Source organism: Erigeron canadensis, chromosome 4, assembly GCF_010389155.1.
Source record: "Erigeron canadensis isolate Cc75 chromosome 4, C_canadensis_v1, whole genome shotgun sequence".
Classification (NCBI taxonomy): Eukaryota; Viridiplantae; Streptophyta; class Magnoliopsida; order Asterales; family Asteraceae; genus Erigeron; species Erigeron canadensis.
The window spans coordinates 24,739,133-24,755,578 of record NC_057764.1 but is presented as its reverse complement, the minus strand read 5'-3'; the positions used below and the strand labels follow the sequence as shown (position 1 = coordinate 24,755,578).

General features: G+C 32.4%; 3 protein-coding genes across 3 annotated transcripts; 2 read left to right on the top strand and 1 right to left on the bottom strand.

Annotated features, from left to right (window-relative positions):
* Positions 1-893: 893 nt before the first annotated feature.
* On the bottom strand, positions 894-8,710 carry LOC122595875 (GTP-binding protein 4). Its single transcript, XM_043768344.1, has 14 exons — positions 8,526-8,710; positions 7,543-7,673; positions 6,876-6,996; positions 6,708-6,772; positions 6,514-6,627; positions 6,314-6,388; positions 4,982-5,020; positions 4,819-4,890; positions 4,584-4,697; positions 3,715-3,786; positions 3,243-3,279; positions 2,294-2,406; positions 2,002-2,208; positions 894-1,290 (listed from the first exon to the last, which is right to left on the bottom strand). Exons 1-14 carry the CDS (start codon positions 8,599-8,601, stop codon positions 1,183-1,185), a joined length of 1,344 nt encoding a protein of 447 aa, XP_043624279.1. The 5' UTR covers positions 8,602-8,710; the 3' UTR covers positions 894-1,182.
* Positions 8,711-10,978: 2,268 nt separating this feature from the next.
* LOC122596660 (haloacid dehalogenase-like hydrolase domain-containing protein Sgpp) lies at positions 10,979-12,986 on the top strand. Its single transcript, XM_043769278.1, has 5 exons — positions 10,979-11,225; positions 11,491-11,605; positions 11,683-11,837; positions 12,182-12,443; positions 12,651-12,986. The coding sequence occupies exons 1-5, from the start codon at positions 11,104-11,106 to the stop codon at positions 12,828-12,830; spliced, it is 834 nt and encodes a 277-aa protein (XP_043625213.1). The 5' UTR covers positions 10,979-11,103; the 3' UTR covers positions 12,831-12,986.
* Positions 12,987-15,309: 2,323 nt separating this feature from the next.
* LOC122597220 (NDR1/HIN1-like protein 3) lies at positions 15,310-15,699 on the top strand. The gene has a single exon (XM_043769843.1). It carries the CDS (start codon positions 15,310-15,312, stop codon positions 15,697-15,699), a length of 390 nt encoding a protein of 129 aa, XP_043625778.1.
* The last annotated feature ends 747 nt before the right edge of the window (positions 15,700-16,446 follow it).

The window sequence follows — 16,446 nt, the reverse complement described above, 5'->3', positions numbered from 1 at the left end:
GAGATGGGAAGTCAGAGAGTGAAGAAGGTTTAGTAACCGTACCCGTCGTCTGAAAATAGCATACGAAGATATACTTGTGAACTGTGTACACCTGACAACATTAGAAGTAGGGGGAAAAGTAGCAAATAAACAACCTACATAACTTACGTACCAGTTCAACAAAACACATACAATAGCAACCAAATTGAACGTTAACAATAATTAAAAAAGTTTGCATTGGTAACCTTTTTTGATTATTAAACGTTAACAATTAACCAAATTGTTATTAAAATTCTAACTCTCAACTTCTTATCTATTTTGATTTTTTCTGTTTTATATAAGTTCATTCCATTTGAGTTTGATAACTAAACATGATAAAAAAAAAAAATGATAATTCAGTTGCGATGTTCATTCTACCACATTTATTCTATTCCATCATAATTCAATTCAGTACAATCAAACACACCTAATATTAGTTTAATGTAGCGAAATAAAATGTAACTTTTTTTTTTCAATCCGATATCAACTAGCATGATTTTTAAAAAGGATAGAAGAGAGTGAAAGAAAGAATGACATAATAAAAATTCATTCGAAAACTAATGTTTATTTTGTAATAATTATTAAATAAATTACCCATAATTAACTTATTATGTTTATATGTTAGATTACCAATAACTTTGTGATGTAAATCATGGTTTTTATTATTAAGAAATAAGAATTAAATTAAAATTTATAAGTAAAAACAGGTAATAATATAAAATTAATTATTAAATGTGGTAATTATAAATTACAAGGTTAAGGAAAGTCTGTTAAATTCTAATATTCGAGTAATAATATAGTTTTTGTAAAAGCCTATCGTGTATCTAATTTATAAATGAAATACAAAAACAAAAAGAAAAAATAACGATGAAAAATAAGATGTAATACTAACTTTATTCAATGGATAAAATGTGCAAAATCCCATACTGAAACACCTATTGGGCAATTAAATATGATACAAAATTGAAAATTGATATCTCATTTCTAACTCTACCATAGTGTCCTTGTCCAACTTGATAGCAGCAACAGGCCTAAGTTCACCATTGCAGGTGATATGAAACCAAGCTTCTTCAATCATCAAAAATATCAGGCTTTGACTTCCATGAGCTTGTATCGTACAATATTGTGTTGCGTTCATCTCGGATCAACACGGAAGTTTAAAAACTAAATAAAAGTTTTGCGTGGAGAAGAAACCTTGTCCGAGACCTCAGGCTTTTGAATGTTTAGTCTTGCTGATTGAGATACCAAAAGCTCATGCACTCTATTCTTCAACTGGGAAACACCACAAGTAAATATTAGAAACATTGTATCTGCTGGAAATTTAAAGAGATGGACACAATCACACAATGGCACATTAGCCCCAACAAAACTGAAGCTGCTAAGATCAAAATTTTACATGGCAAAAAGAGAAGCAAAGTAACAATATTTATCCTTTTCGTTGAATTAAATCTATCGACGATACTACAATCTCCCTTCTTCTATCACAATAACAGTTTATACCATGAAAAAAAGATTAAATGGAAACACAGCATTTTGAATGAATATAACTAAAAGGTGACAATAAAACCCCATTTTAATGGGTCAGTTTGTGTTATGTTTCCCAAACGGGTCAAATAAAAAATGTAGTTAAGAATGATACACATCAAGTTGGTTAGACCACTTAACAGGATGTTACTCTGTTACTAAACTAGATCAAAACGAGTTAAGTTTTTATTTAGCAAATTTAATATTGTTTGAATTGTGTAAATCGTCAATTATTGACATGGATTAAATTTGGTGCTAATTTAGTTTTTGTAATCGCATTTAAAGCTTTATTAATCATATAAAAGAAAAAAATGAGAGAAAAACATGTGTCGTGACACCTGATGCATTTCATCCAACACTAAGAACGTGGCCATTATAACCCAGCCCGCCTGACCTGCTGATTGTGTCATCTCTAATAAGATGTGTTAAATTTCAAGAGGATAGTTGTCAACTCCTAACCTCGTTAAGCCCAACTTCACTCTTTACTGATACACGAAGCGCTCCATTGGGTCCCATTTTTCGGTACTTTATTAGTTCAGAATTATCAGCTTCGGCATCTTCTGTTACATAAAGAATAGGAGATTCTTGCAACAGATCGCATTTGGAGACGACATCAATCCATAGATGGGTACTAAATCTTTCTTTTATTTCTTGGTAGATTAAAAACTGCAATATTCACACATCGCAATACAAGATTAAACAAAGTCATAATCTCAAAGAAATTGCCATTAAAAAAAGACTGAATGTATACCTGATCCGAAGGAGATGTCCCACATTCTCCAGTTAAATCATGAACAAATAATACGGCAGTAGGTAGATGAGCTAGTACAGCAAGAGTTAGCTTTTCCAAATTATTCCTGTCCTCTGCACACCGAAACACAGATTGACTCAATTAGTTTCCCTTGTATACATCTTTACATAATTCCGAGAGACAGTACTATTATATCACTGGATCTATCCGAAGGTAATTTTAGATTCCTTTTTGGCTACACTTTAATCCATAATTACCTTCCTACCATCAGCAAAAACAAATAGAGTAGCATAACACTGCTTTTTCTATGTTTTTATTAATTATATTAAGAAGAATTAATAAAAATTAATGTATCAACAATGAAAAACTGATACTGTTAAAGTAATCTGTAATAATCTAGATATTTAAGGTACAGTAGTAAAGACTCAATGACTCATCACTAAACTATCAAACTATGTGCAATTCAATTTCACTAACTGAAAGGATTTAATTTCATCCCACTGTAACACATACCAAATGAGCTACTGCTTATTTAAATTGTGATAAGTCGGGCTGAACAAAAGCCTTAGCCAGAAGATAGTTTGAAATTAAGAAAGAATATAATTATATCTAGAGGTCAAATGGTTGTTAACACAAAAAAAAATAAAAAAGATATAAGATAAAATAAAAATGAAAAAAAAAGGTCAAATAAAATACCATAGTGTACTGTTAATGAATACAGCATACTAAATCACATACCTAAAAAAAACAGATTTATTATAGTTGTCATGCATTTTGTGATCATCTGCAACACAAATTAATTAAAAAAATAGGACCTAACATGTTTCAGGTCAACTCAGCCGACACATTTGACATGTTTTCTAACCTGTCTGACCACGAGACCTCTAGATGGCATCACTTCAAACTAAATAATGGGAAACATTCCTAAATCGAAGAAAGAGTGTGTTACCATCACGTCTCCATAAGATGCCAGGTGTATCTGTCACCTGCAATCAAGATTTTAATCCTGAACAGATTAAAAAATGTGGACAACAGGCTAGAGTTGCCAGTTCAACCAGTAAAACCATAAATATGGTGGAAATTTTATTATTGATAATGAGCGGCATGCAGAATTAAATTAGACATGGAGCCAAACCTGGATTATAAACTAGAAGTGGCGAAAATGGTTTCAAAAAAGACATTTAAGATATTGATTTTTATCAACTTATATATTTGAAATACGCATGAAAAAGCTGCAAACTTTCCTAGAAAAACCTGTGCATGTCTGCTACAGAACCACTGAAAATATTTTGTCCGTGTTTTGTTTCATGGAAGTTAACTGTGGGTGCAACCATTGAATTACCAGTTTTGATCTGATTCTTATAACGTTGTATAAAGGCAATATTGTGGCTCTATTCACGTACAATGAAGAAACGACTGACCTGGAAATTCCGGTAGCTTAACGCAATATGACCCATTAGAATTCCTCTGGTTGTAAAAGGGTAGTTGCAGATCTGTATGAATGCAAAGATAAATTGTGTACATAATTCAATTTACCTGAGCCAAAGTGAACATTTTGACTTCATTAATACTAAAGTTCTCGTCAACACTCGTCATCCATATGAGCAGGAGCAACATATGGTAGACCTTGAATACAAATTAAAACAATTGTGTTGATTCCCTTGAGGTCATTAATATTGAGCAAGTGATTAAGCACCTGGAAGCTTGCCATCTCAGTTGAAGTGGCAAAACGGGTGGGTAGAGTTCGGATCAAAACTGGGATTGACCTGATAAAATCTTTTGGCCCATCTATTTAAACTTATAAAATAATTAATGAATTTATCAGATTCACAAAAACAATATTACTACTACAAAATCTAAGTTATTACAGATTATGCAGAAGAAACTACAATAGGCTTCTATCTTGGCCATAGGTTTTGAATGGCAAAAAGTTGAACTGAACTGACGTGTGAAACTTAGCAGTACAGGTGGCAACTTAAATCATTTGCTTTTAAATGGGTAAATTTGAGTAATTCTTAGCTGTAACAAATAATATGTGATATTCAAAAGATAAAGGTAAAGAGGCAACGGGTCAACTGGGTTAAAGGTTCCCGAAATTTCATAGACCACTTTATAAAAGATTTGTGACAACAGTCGTTAATATCCAACCAGAAAGTGCTACAAGAAACCCCGATCCACACATTTCAAAACATAAGAATAATAATAATAAAAATCCATTTTGGCCTATTACCCAACCCATACGACCTGCCAATCTACCACCTCTACTTAATGGTATAGGTACAAGATATACCTCGGGCTTTCCTGTTGAAAGTATGCGCACTAAAGATGATTTTCCAACGTTAGGAGCTCCAACAAGGCAGAGAGTTGGCATTTCAAGATCAACAACGGGCATTGCCCTCAAAGTCTACAAGTAAAATATTGCATTTTGTTAAAGTGCACATATTGTAGTGAAAGAAAGCATAAAGTTATTAACTTGATCAAAACATGATAGTTTGTTGGAACCATCGACTTATTAATTACAAAACCTTGGCTATTTGCATCAATTCATCAATTGCTTTGCCATCAGTATAGTAAATTTCTTCCAGTCTTTTTATTCCCTGCGGCGAATATATAAAAGACAATATTATTTCCTTTGAGGAGTGAATAGTGATGAATTATAAAATGCACACTTGCATTCTGGTGACTGACCTCGGCTAGCCTCTCCTCTGCTTCCCGCTTTGTTGTTGACTGTTAGCATTTGGTAGAAATTAGTTAAGTGTTATTATATGTTAAAATTTAGAAATAACAAATGCAGATAATCAGTCAGTCAATCAAACACCAACTTGTAAGAGAATATCAACTTGTAATCATTACATATTTATAACCCATATCTCAACACTTACACAAAAAGAGCAACATCAGCTGTTTTAATTAAAAATAGAAGAACGTTACGACATAAGAAAATGCCACCAAAATTTTCAATCGAATTTAAAGTCGGTCCAATTGTCTAAATGGTGTGTTGGGATCCCAAATAGGTGGCATGATATTGTAAGTTGGTTCATTGCTTCAAAATTTCTTAAAACTGTTTGGAATGTAGTTCAAAGAATCAGTTTGGAAGCTTGTGTGTATTGGATTTGGAAGGAAAGAAACAGTAGGCACTTTAAACAGATTAACATTCCAAAGGATAAACTTAAAGAAAAATTTCTGGAAGGCATTGAGATGAGGCTGGTCAGGTTAAAATTCAAAAGATGTAGTGCTTATGATGAGCTAAAGAGTGCATCGAAATTGGATTAGGAAGTGTTTGTTGGATAATCGTCGATGTAGCTATTTTGTTACAGGTCTTGATGGGTTAAAAGCATGGAGATAACATACATGAAGTTTTCTTTTGGGTGTACAGGTAAGGTATGCAACAGGTATGTTTATTGGTTTTGAATTTTGACCTATTGGAGGACAAATAGGCTGTCTCAGTTGTCAAGAGCTGATTCGCTGCTTGAGGTTTTAAAGGACTGGAATAGTCTAACTTTAGTATCTTGGTACTGTGTGTTAGCGTAATTATACATTTAGAGTTGCGGTAGATATGTGCTAGTATAGAGTATTGTGAGTTAAGTATAGTATAGTCACGTTGTATTGAGTGCCCATATTTGACGGTTGTATATTTTCAAGTCAATAAATTGGGCTTTCATTAAAAAAAAAATGTCTAAATGGCTCGTGTGGAATATGGTAGGGTTGAGTAAAACAAACTATTTTCAGTACAAGTCAGATTTAGTATGATAGTTTAGGTTTGACACACAAACAATTATCTGTTCACTTTATTATAAATAGTTTGTATTATATATGATTACAAAACACATGTTACAGCAATAATAACAATCTAATCTTTGAAACATCGAACATATTATTAGGCTATAAATCTTATAATATACCGTGGACAATGTTCAACCTATTTGACCGAATCAGGATAAATCATAACCCAACTCCACCCATACTTGAGAAAATGGGTCATATAGCTGTGCGTAAACTATACAAGAGCAGGGTCCTGACCTGGGCACAAAGTGATGCAAGTTCTTTTCCAACAGATATAACTTTCTTCCTTAGAGAATCAACTCTTCCTAAAACCTGCAATTACAAGATTTCGTAGATCAATTAACAAGCAACTAGTTCAGCGACATATTTATGCAAATATGTTAGTAGTATAATAAAAACTTGTAAAAGTCAAAAGGAATTGAATGCTCGTTACTTACCTCCTCATAATTTCCATCACCCAAAGTCAACTCAACAAGAGACCGTTCATAAGGGTGCAGAAGTCGCTTATTCGGAAAGTTTTCTTTGTATGTTTTTAAAGGCAAGGATAGTTCCTATTGATCAGAACAAGATTTTAGATGAGATATTGAGACTTGAACGATTAGCTCACTAGTACATTATAATCTCAAACTACCTTCATTAGGGCATCAAGATGTTTTGCACCTTTATTTTTCTCACGCTTAGCAGCATTCGCGATACCTATGAATCATGCAAACTAAAGTCTATAGTTAACAAGCAACTTCCAGAAATCATTTAACCTGTAGTTTCAGGTTAAAAGTAAAGAACCATGGTTGTTAATTACCCTTTGTAGGTGTGACTCTCCTAGCCTTCCGTAGTGCTGAATGAAGAATATCAACTGAAGGCATCACCATGGGTAGCTTTTGGAATGCACCAACCGTATCAACCGGCACAGGAGATGTATCCTAACAAAGAGTAACATTTGATTGTCAAAATAACCATGCCAACAAATATGAATCCAGTAAAGCCAATAAAGTAGTTATTTTTTATCCTGACATTGAGCTTATTCGATGTTAAAAGTTTCAATAAGCCGATAAGCCCACAAAAGAGCATCTCCAATGGTGGGTGTTTACTAGCTTTATTGTAAAAAAATTATGTAAAAATGTGTAAGAGGTTTTTTTTGAGAAAACCTTTACCTCCAATGATATTAGAAGTTTTTAAAAGGTTAAAATCAAATATTATAGTACATGAATAGGTTTAAATAGGAACCTATAGGTTAGTGGATACCAAGCTTTTCAACAAATCTTTTATCTAAAATTTTATTATTTTATTTACCTTCAAGCTTTTAAAAGCTTTTTAACATTGTATGCAAAGCTTTTATTTTTTATAAATCTCTTACACATTCTTACACCTTTTTTAACAAAAAAGTTTTTTCGAAAATGACCATTGGGAATGCCCTAATAAACATACACAACTACATATTGAAATTTCAGTGTTTTAGTCAGACTTACCTTTGGCTTTTTCTCCTGCTTAGTATTTGATGTCTCTAAATAGCTTCCATTTACAACTTCATAAGTAGTTGTTTGCATCTGTTTAGTGAAGCACATCGGATAAATTTTCATTCTTGGTAACGGGTACAATCCTGCAAGATATTAACTTGTATCAGAAAGTGCGAAGGAAGAGGACATCAGATAGCAAACTAATGTCTCAATAATCTACTTTGTCTTCCGTATGACAAAGAACCAGCATAAGCCAAAACAATCCAATTTAACAGATTTCACATACATAATTCCATTTCCACTTCTAAAATACCATTGATGCAAGTCCTTCACATATTTATAGATTGAAATTCTAACTACTTTATTTCAGTTAGCACAAAAGAATGAAAGATAAGAAACCTAACAAAAAAGCCCCCCATTTGATCAATGAGCTGGAGCTTCTTTTTCTCTATCATTCGTTACATGAAAAAAAAAAATCTCGTAAACGGAATAGGCCTTATTAGTAGCAGAAGACGACATACAAATCATGACAACTGCATAATATATACCTAAAAAAAGCTGTATTCACAGCACTCACTCACCTAGTCACCTGTCTTTAAACCAAGTGTGTGTTTCCCCTAAAACAAGCTAAAACGCACCTAATAGCCTAGCATGTGAAACAGAGTTTCGGCTCAACAATACACAACAAGCTATATCCACTCCCAAACACCCTCTAAATATTATATCAGAGTTTAGTATCCGCATAAAGTTTGAAGCTTTATCACTAATTCGGTAAAATTTAATAAAACCCAAGTCACATTTTTGCTTAACTATCATTTGTCACAAACTATAGGTTAACTAGATTTCGGTCCACAAGTTTCTTGAAGGGATTTACTTATCATCATGACATATAAGTCAAATACATACTAGAATATAAGTGTATCATATAAACATATATCATTCATTATATATAGATAAGGAAAGAAAAGAAAGATGAAAGGAGAAAGATATAGTACGTTTGTAAAGGGGGAGAAGATTGGCGCGATTGAAGAAAATGGTAGAGTAAGGAAGATGCCATAGATTGCCACTCATCACTTCTTCCTCCTCCTCTGGTTAAGGTTCTTTATTTGAGGGGTTTTGAGTGTCAGGGTTTTGCTTTTGCTTTGTTGGTTAGAACTAGAACAAATGAACAATCAAAGTTTTAGCTAAAGTTATTACATCCAAAGTTGTTTCTCCTTAGCTAACTTTTTGTGATAAACCTTAATTTATCGAGTGAATTTCATATTTCCTCTCCATAACCCATCTATATATTAAATATACCCAAGTCAACTTTAAAATATTAAATTTCTCCAATCTAATTTTAAAAATATCATATATCTTCAAATTCATCATTTTAATTAACTTTAAATCTCTAAAAATCATAAACTCTTGTTTTTAAATTTTGTAATAACTAGTATACCCTTTTGCCTCTTTTACAAAACAGACTATATACAGTAGAACCTCTATAAACTAATACTCGATAAATTAATACCTCGATAAATTTATAAATTTTTCAAGTCCCAACATAAGAGAAGTATTATAAATTTACACTCGATAAATTAATAACTCGTTAAATTAATAAAATATCTCAGTTCCAACATTATTAATTTGTAGAGGTTATACCTACATATTGCAACAACATAAAACAACACTAACAATGGCTACATACCTGCATATTTTTCTTGATAAGCAAAGACACGTAATAACTAATATGGAGTAAATGAATTTGTAAGTTCTAAAAGAAAGAAAAAAAGAGACAACTATACAAATATAAATCTATCAAAACATTATGGAAGAACATTACCATATGACTTTGATTGTGAAACAAACAGGCGATAAATAAGCTATGGGAATGAAAATTAGCGGGAGTTTTTTGCCGCTAGTGAGAGGGTATACTAGTCATTACAAAATTAAAAAACAATAGTTCATGAGTTTTTTGATATTTAAAGGTAATTAAAATGATGATATGGAGATATTTGATATATTTAAAGTTAGGTTCGATAAATTTGATATTTTAAAGTTGACTTGGGTATATTTGATACATATATGGTTTAGGGAGGACAAATATAAATTTCTCTCTAATTTATACTACTGTAAGTTAGCTTGTTAAAAACAAGCCACATAATAATAATTTTTTTTTAATACTCACCCCGCCCCATTTTAATTGTTCTATTTTGACTGGTCAAGTCTTTTTCTTTCTAACTTTAACCGTAAATATTTTTGTTTGTGTTATATATTAGTAGATGAAAGTTATATTAATGAAAAGTGAATTTAAAACTCAATCAATTTATATATGTTATATCAAGTGTTATATAACTCAAACAAAAATATTTACGGTCAAAATTGAGAAAAGAAAACTCAAAAAGTCAAATTAGGTTACTTAATATGGGACGGTGGGAGTAATATACTTGAACTTAACAACATGATTTTTTTATATATTTTCAAAAATTAACATTTTCTTTTGAAAATTCTAAATCCCAACCAGAGATCAAGTGTACGAATATGAATTGGATGAAATATGTGGTACGATTTCATTATTCATATTTATATATTTAAATAAAACTCTGTGTTAACAAAATACCAAATTTTAAATGAAATCAATACATAGTTTTACTATGATAAACACTAAAAAAACATAATCAATGTTAATTAGTTATAAACACTGATGTTTATTGTTATTTTAAAGCAAATAAGTGACATAAGTAATGATACTATCAACTTTTTAGTGTAAAAAACATACGAAAGGTAACATAATAAACTCATATAACATAAAATTTCATAAACTAATTTAGTTATAGATGGAAAAAAAAATCATTTTTTCCCCAAACATTAGCCGGAACACAACTAGTAAAATCGAGAGTATCTCTGATCAATTAGACTGTCGATCGTTATCTTAAACAATTTACTTGATGTATATATGGAAAAATCTCATTTTTAGATGATAAACGGATAATTCATAGATGACAAAATGTCAACCACAGCTATTTTCATTAGGTCATTCATATTGATCGAAAATACAATAAATAAGAAGAGACAAATATCTTCAAATATAAATTGTCACTCCTATTAACACAGCAAGATCACCACAAGATAATGTATATTTTGGTGTAATACTGTAATTCAATAAATAAAATGAATTAAGTTGAATTTGGAGGTTCTACTTTCAATCTCAAACATCTTTCGCTTACAAGCTTAGCTAATTAAGTAATTTTTTGTGAGGTTGGGTACAATAAATTTTTGTTACTATTAAGAAGATCCGGTTAGGCTGAACCAAAAAGTGGGAAACTCGAAAGTTTGACTTTGACTCGATGAAGCCTTTATTTTTAGCAAGTTCCAACCTTTAATGGTACCAAGAGAAAGCATAAACGAATCCTGAAGATCCATCCAAGATTCCAAAGTATAATCCAAAAATAACATGGGTGGCTCTCATCATTTCATTTCATTTCATTCCATACTTTGTTTTCTGCACCCAAATTCTCACAAAACACAAACACAGAATATAGAGAGCTCCAATAAAGTTGGAGGCAAAAAAAGTTGTTTTGAGTTCCAAGAACAATGCCTACAACATCACTCACTACTTCTTTTCAGTTGTTTACAAATAACCCAATTTTATGCAAAAAACCAGCAACAATCCCATCTGCCTTCTCTGCTTCATCAACTTCCTACCCAATTAACAGGTCACTTCTATAAATTAGTACTAAAATTTTGTGTTTAAAACAAGATTAGTGTAAATGTATATAATTATGCTATTATTGTAAATGTTTTGTTGCAAATTGACAATTTGTATATGCATACTTATATGTTTTGTACTTTTGTTACATACTTTTTAGTTAATTTAATTTGTTTTTTGTTTCAAAGTTTGAGAACCTATTTGTTTGACCATGAAACTCAACTGATGCTCTTTAGTCTTTACTAACAAGAAAATGTGATATATTAATGTAGCAATGTTTCGTTGTCTTTCGTTGCTCCTCTTGAAGCAATACTTTTCGATATCGATGGAACACTGTGTGACTCGGATCCTCTCCATTACTACGCCTTTCGTGATATGCTCCAAGAGGTAGTCTTATTCAACATTGCAAATTCATTTAACTAAAAGTATTTTTAGAGAGAATATGATTGTCATTTGTCTTGTAGATAGGATTTAATGACGGATCACCCATCGACGAGGACTTCTTCATAAATAACATTAGTGGCAAGCATAACGAAGAACTCTGCAGTGTTCTTCTTCCAGACTGGGAGTTCGAGAAAGCGATGAAGTTCATGGTTGATAAGGAAGATTTATTTCGAAGGTAACTTCTTTCATGATGTTAATACTTAGATAATTGGACTAAGGTTATGATTGTTACATAGATATACATTTTGACCTTTCAAGTCAAACGTTACTTTCAGTATTTAGAATCTACATGGATCAAGTATGATGACTAATGTAGTAATTAGATTAAGCTTTATCGTATTCAAATATTGTGTCAAACTTGAAATGAAAACAAACATGATTGACCATAACTTCAGGTTAACTTTGAAATTAAATCGAGTCAGCTTGACCTTTCAAAGTCAAGTTTATACACTGATATTAAATCAATTCAGCTTGACTACTGAAAGTCAATCTGTACATTGTTTGTTTATGAATATGCAGACTGGCAGCCGAACAGCTGGAACCCATAAGCGGCCTGGAAAATTTATGCAAATGGGTTGAAGAGCTGGGTCTAAAACGGGCTGCTGTTACAAATGCTCCAAGGTCAAATGCCGAGTTGTTGATCTCAATGCTTAAACTTGAAGATTTCTTTGAAGTCATTGTACTAGCTGAAGATTGTGAAAGAGCAAAACCGTTTCCTGATCCTTACTTGAAAGCTGTAAATGCACTCAGAATTTCCCCAAATCATACATTTGTGTTTGAGGTATGAATTCAACTTGATCATCTTTCATGTAGTGAGTGTTTTAATGTGCATATTACGTATTCTGATGTACAAAGACAAAAAATTTACTTTTTGTATCACCTATGGTAATGATGCGCAAACATAAGTTCAAAATATTTTCTTCTAAGAAAAGTTAAAAATTTACCTTATGTATCACCTTAAATTTGCTGTTTTGTGTTTTTTGGCTAGGATTCTGTTTCTGGGATTAAAGCAGCCAATGGCGCTGGCATGCCAGCAGTTGGCATGGCTACTAGAAACCCTGAACAAATGCTACTCGATGCTGGGGCGACGCTCGTTATCAAGGATTATAACGACCCAAAGTTATGGGAGAATCTAGAGCAGTTAGTACAGCAAAAAATACCTCTTTGATTCAGGTAAATTATACAAGAAAGTGTGTCAAAAATTTGTAGACTAGTTGGTTCCTCACATTGAAGAACCATTTGTTTACCTGGTTTCACCTGTTCTAAAATATTTCGTATATAATTTATAACAAGATATAACAAAGTCATTCAAATTTCCAAGAAAGGGATATATTTCCTTTTTCTTTCTGAACTGAACCATTTGATTTGACATATATACAAAGAATTGCTTGAAAATTTGTATACCATGTTCATACAATGGGGTTCTTTCAAATTTTCAAAACGAATTTTCAATGTTCATGGGAAGTGTTTCATTTTATGTGGTCCCAACATAAGCGAGAATAGAGCGTGAATGCACAATAACAAAAATAATTAAATCAAAGAGTCAAACCGCCAAAAGAACCTGGAGGCATCTAAGCTGCATAAACTCTAATACCAGATTCCCAGTGCATTACTATTGCACCCCATGCTACTGCATCAAGTTCATCTCTTGCTGCTTTGTGTAGTTTAAGTCTTTTGGGAACTTCTTGTCCTTTTTACATCAATATATCATGGATCTTCATCTTCATCTAACAACTGTGCAAGCTGTTTACCCTGCAAACATTGAAACTAAGAAACCACTGAACCATGGGAAGGTCTATATTGGAACAGTTTTGTCAAATATTGGAATATCAATGGGACGAATGGGATATTGAATTCAATAATTGATCATATTAAGTTTTCTGTATCGAATCAACTCAAATGAATATGTAAAACAAGAGTTGCTTCCCTAATGGGTTAGATGGGGTTTCTATGTGTGTCTAACGCCATACCGTCACATTTGAGCCAATTCTCATATGTGTGCTTCTGCATATCGGCCCCCTGTCGGATGGACTTCCACGGTCTGTTGGTGGATTTCTGCAGTCGGCAGATGAGGTTCTGTGGTTGGCAGGTATGAAGACTCCATATCCACTAATCTTACAACCGTCTTCTACCTTTCCGCCAGAACGTTTCCAGTGCTTCACCACCAGCAGCAGGAGCAGCTTGTAGTGTTGGCAACCGCCTTAACTCCTGTTTCAATAATGCTGTAGTATCCCTTACCAAATTCAGAATTAATATACAATATAGGAGAATGAGTGGGTCACTCGGGTTGGGTAATGCGTGGAAAAGGGCCATACCGTTATAAGCGGACACACTTGAGCCAGATCTCTTATGTGTGCTTCTGCATATTGGTCCCCTGTCAGACGGGTTTCCACGGTCTGTAATCGGCAGATGAGGTTCTGTGGTTGGCAGGTATGAAGACTCCATGTCCACCAATCTAACAACTGTCATCTACCTTTCTGCACAGAACTTTTCTGCTTCACCATCAGCAGCAGCAAGAGCAGCTTTCAGTGTTGGCAACCACCTTATCTCCTGTTTTAATAATGCTGTAGTATCACTTACCAAATACAAGATTAATATGCAACATATAAAAATGGGTGGGTCGGTTGGGGCTGGGTAATGTGTGGACAAGGGCCAGGGTTACGAATTGGTGACCTTGAACACTTTTTGCCCAAAATTTTAGTTTTCAATGAGCTACTAATGTCAAAAGACTTGCACTCATTACATTATTTCATTAATAATCTAGTTACTGAGTAAAACGATGAAGGTTTTGTGGCTTAAAATATACTTTGGGCAAACGTTTGACCCATATCCCTTTTAGCTAGATAATTTGATCATACCCATTAAAGATAAAACATACACTGCATAGACCTGAAATTTTATAGACTTTAGAAGGATTATAATGCATCACACCTTTATAGTTCAATGTAGACTATTATGACTTTAGTCTCTAATATATATCAAGTTCGGAGTTTAAAAGGCAACTTTGACACAAAGAAATTAAATGATAACAAAGGGTCCTTGACTAGGTTAAGGCATGTTTCTCAAAATAAATAAAAAGTTTGATCTCTGATTTCCTCACTAGTTCCTTTGGTACAAAATTGAAGATGGTTTTCAGAAGACGGGTTTCATTCCTTGATTAGTGATTAAAAGATCTAAAATAAAAAAATTACTATTATCATAGCAAAAACTGTATATATTTCTCAAGTAGGTTATTATTTCTCAAATAGTTCAAAAATGATCGGCCCATATGAATATTTAATTAAAGCATCTCTTCAACTTTCCTACATCAAAGCCCAAATGGAAATATATAAGTCCTTAAACCCTCCAAAACCCCTTTTCACATTCCATATACAAAATCTCTTCCATTTCCAACGATGCCAATCATCAGGCAGCCAGAAAACTCACATAACAGTAATAACACCACCCAAAAAAACATATGTAATCTGATATTATTTATCTTCATCATAATTATCGTATCAACAATCATCATATTCATACTCTTTCATCCAAACACTCCCAAATTTCTTATCGATGACGTTACACTCACACAATTCACAATTTTGCCCACAACCAACGACACGTTAGTATATTACAACGAAATTCTTCATTACAATCTTTCTGTTAACATGACATTTCGAAACCCAAATCCTAGAATTGGTATATATTACCATAAAATCGATATTAATGCTATATATCATGGTAAACAGTTTGGGTCAAACAAGATAGATGGTAATGGGTTTTATTTGGGCCATAAAAGTGAGAATAATAATATGAGTGTTGTATTTAAAGGCGAAGAGTTTGTTGCTCTTGGTAGTTTTGAGAAATCTAGATATGATTTGGAGAAAATCGACGGGGTTTATGAGATCGAGTTGATTTTGAGAGTTCATATCGAGTATATGCATTTTGTCGTTAAATTGGGTAAATTTGATGAGTGTAGAGTGGAATGTGGGTTGAAGGTTCCGTTAAGTAAGGTTTCGCCGAGGAGATTTGAGAGGACTAAGTGTCGTGTAAGGTAGACGAACGATGAGTATTCTGATCGGCTTTGGTCTATTAGTGATATCGGTAGCATAGCATGTAATGGTTTTGATTATGTGTACATGAAAAAAATTTATAAGGTTAAAGGAAGATTATGTGAGATATAATCTATTTTTATGAATAATGAAATGAATTATGGATTTTCATTTTGGATTTTTATCTTGGAAAAAAAGAACACAAATACAAGTGTTATCATACAATATTATTGATCGATTCGAGTATATACAGAAAATTTAGTCTTACGTTTCTTGCTTACATAAGTCTATCTGAATGCAATCATTATATATATATACATATTTTTTTCCCCCTAGCCCTTTATTCGGTTTTATTGTCTTTCTAAGTAGATATATAAGAGTAATCACTCTCTTATAAAACCGTTTATATATCCTTTTTTTAAGCATGTATCTTATTTTTTCGTGACATAAAAACACTTATAAATAGGTAAATCTCAAACGTGTTCAATGTGGCAATCCTTAATGGTTAATTTGTTTAGAAATGGATTGATTTGGGTAATGTTTAATTATCCGTAGTTCAAACAAAAAACGAATATGGCATGATAGTGCTAAAAACACACTCGTCTTTTTTTTTTCTTTTTTCAAGATAAGCTAGTATATCCATAATCCATAGTTCCATACAAATACAGATGTTTTTAGCCTTTTAGGTTATATATATATATATATACAGAGGTTGAGTATTATAAAACAAGTATTAAATTAAAACAAATAAGA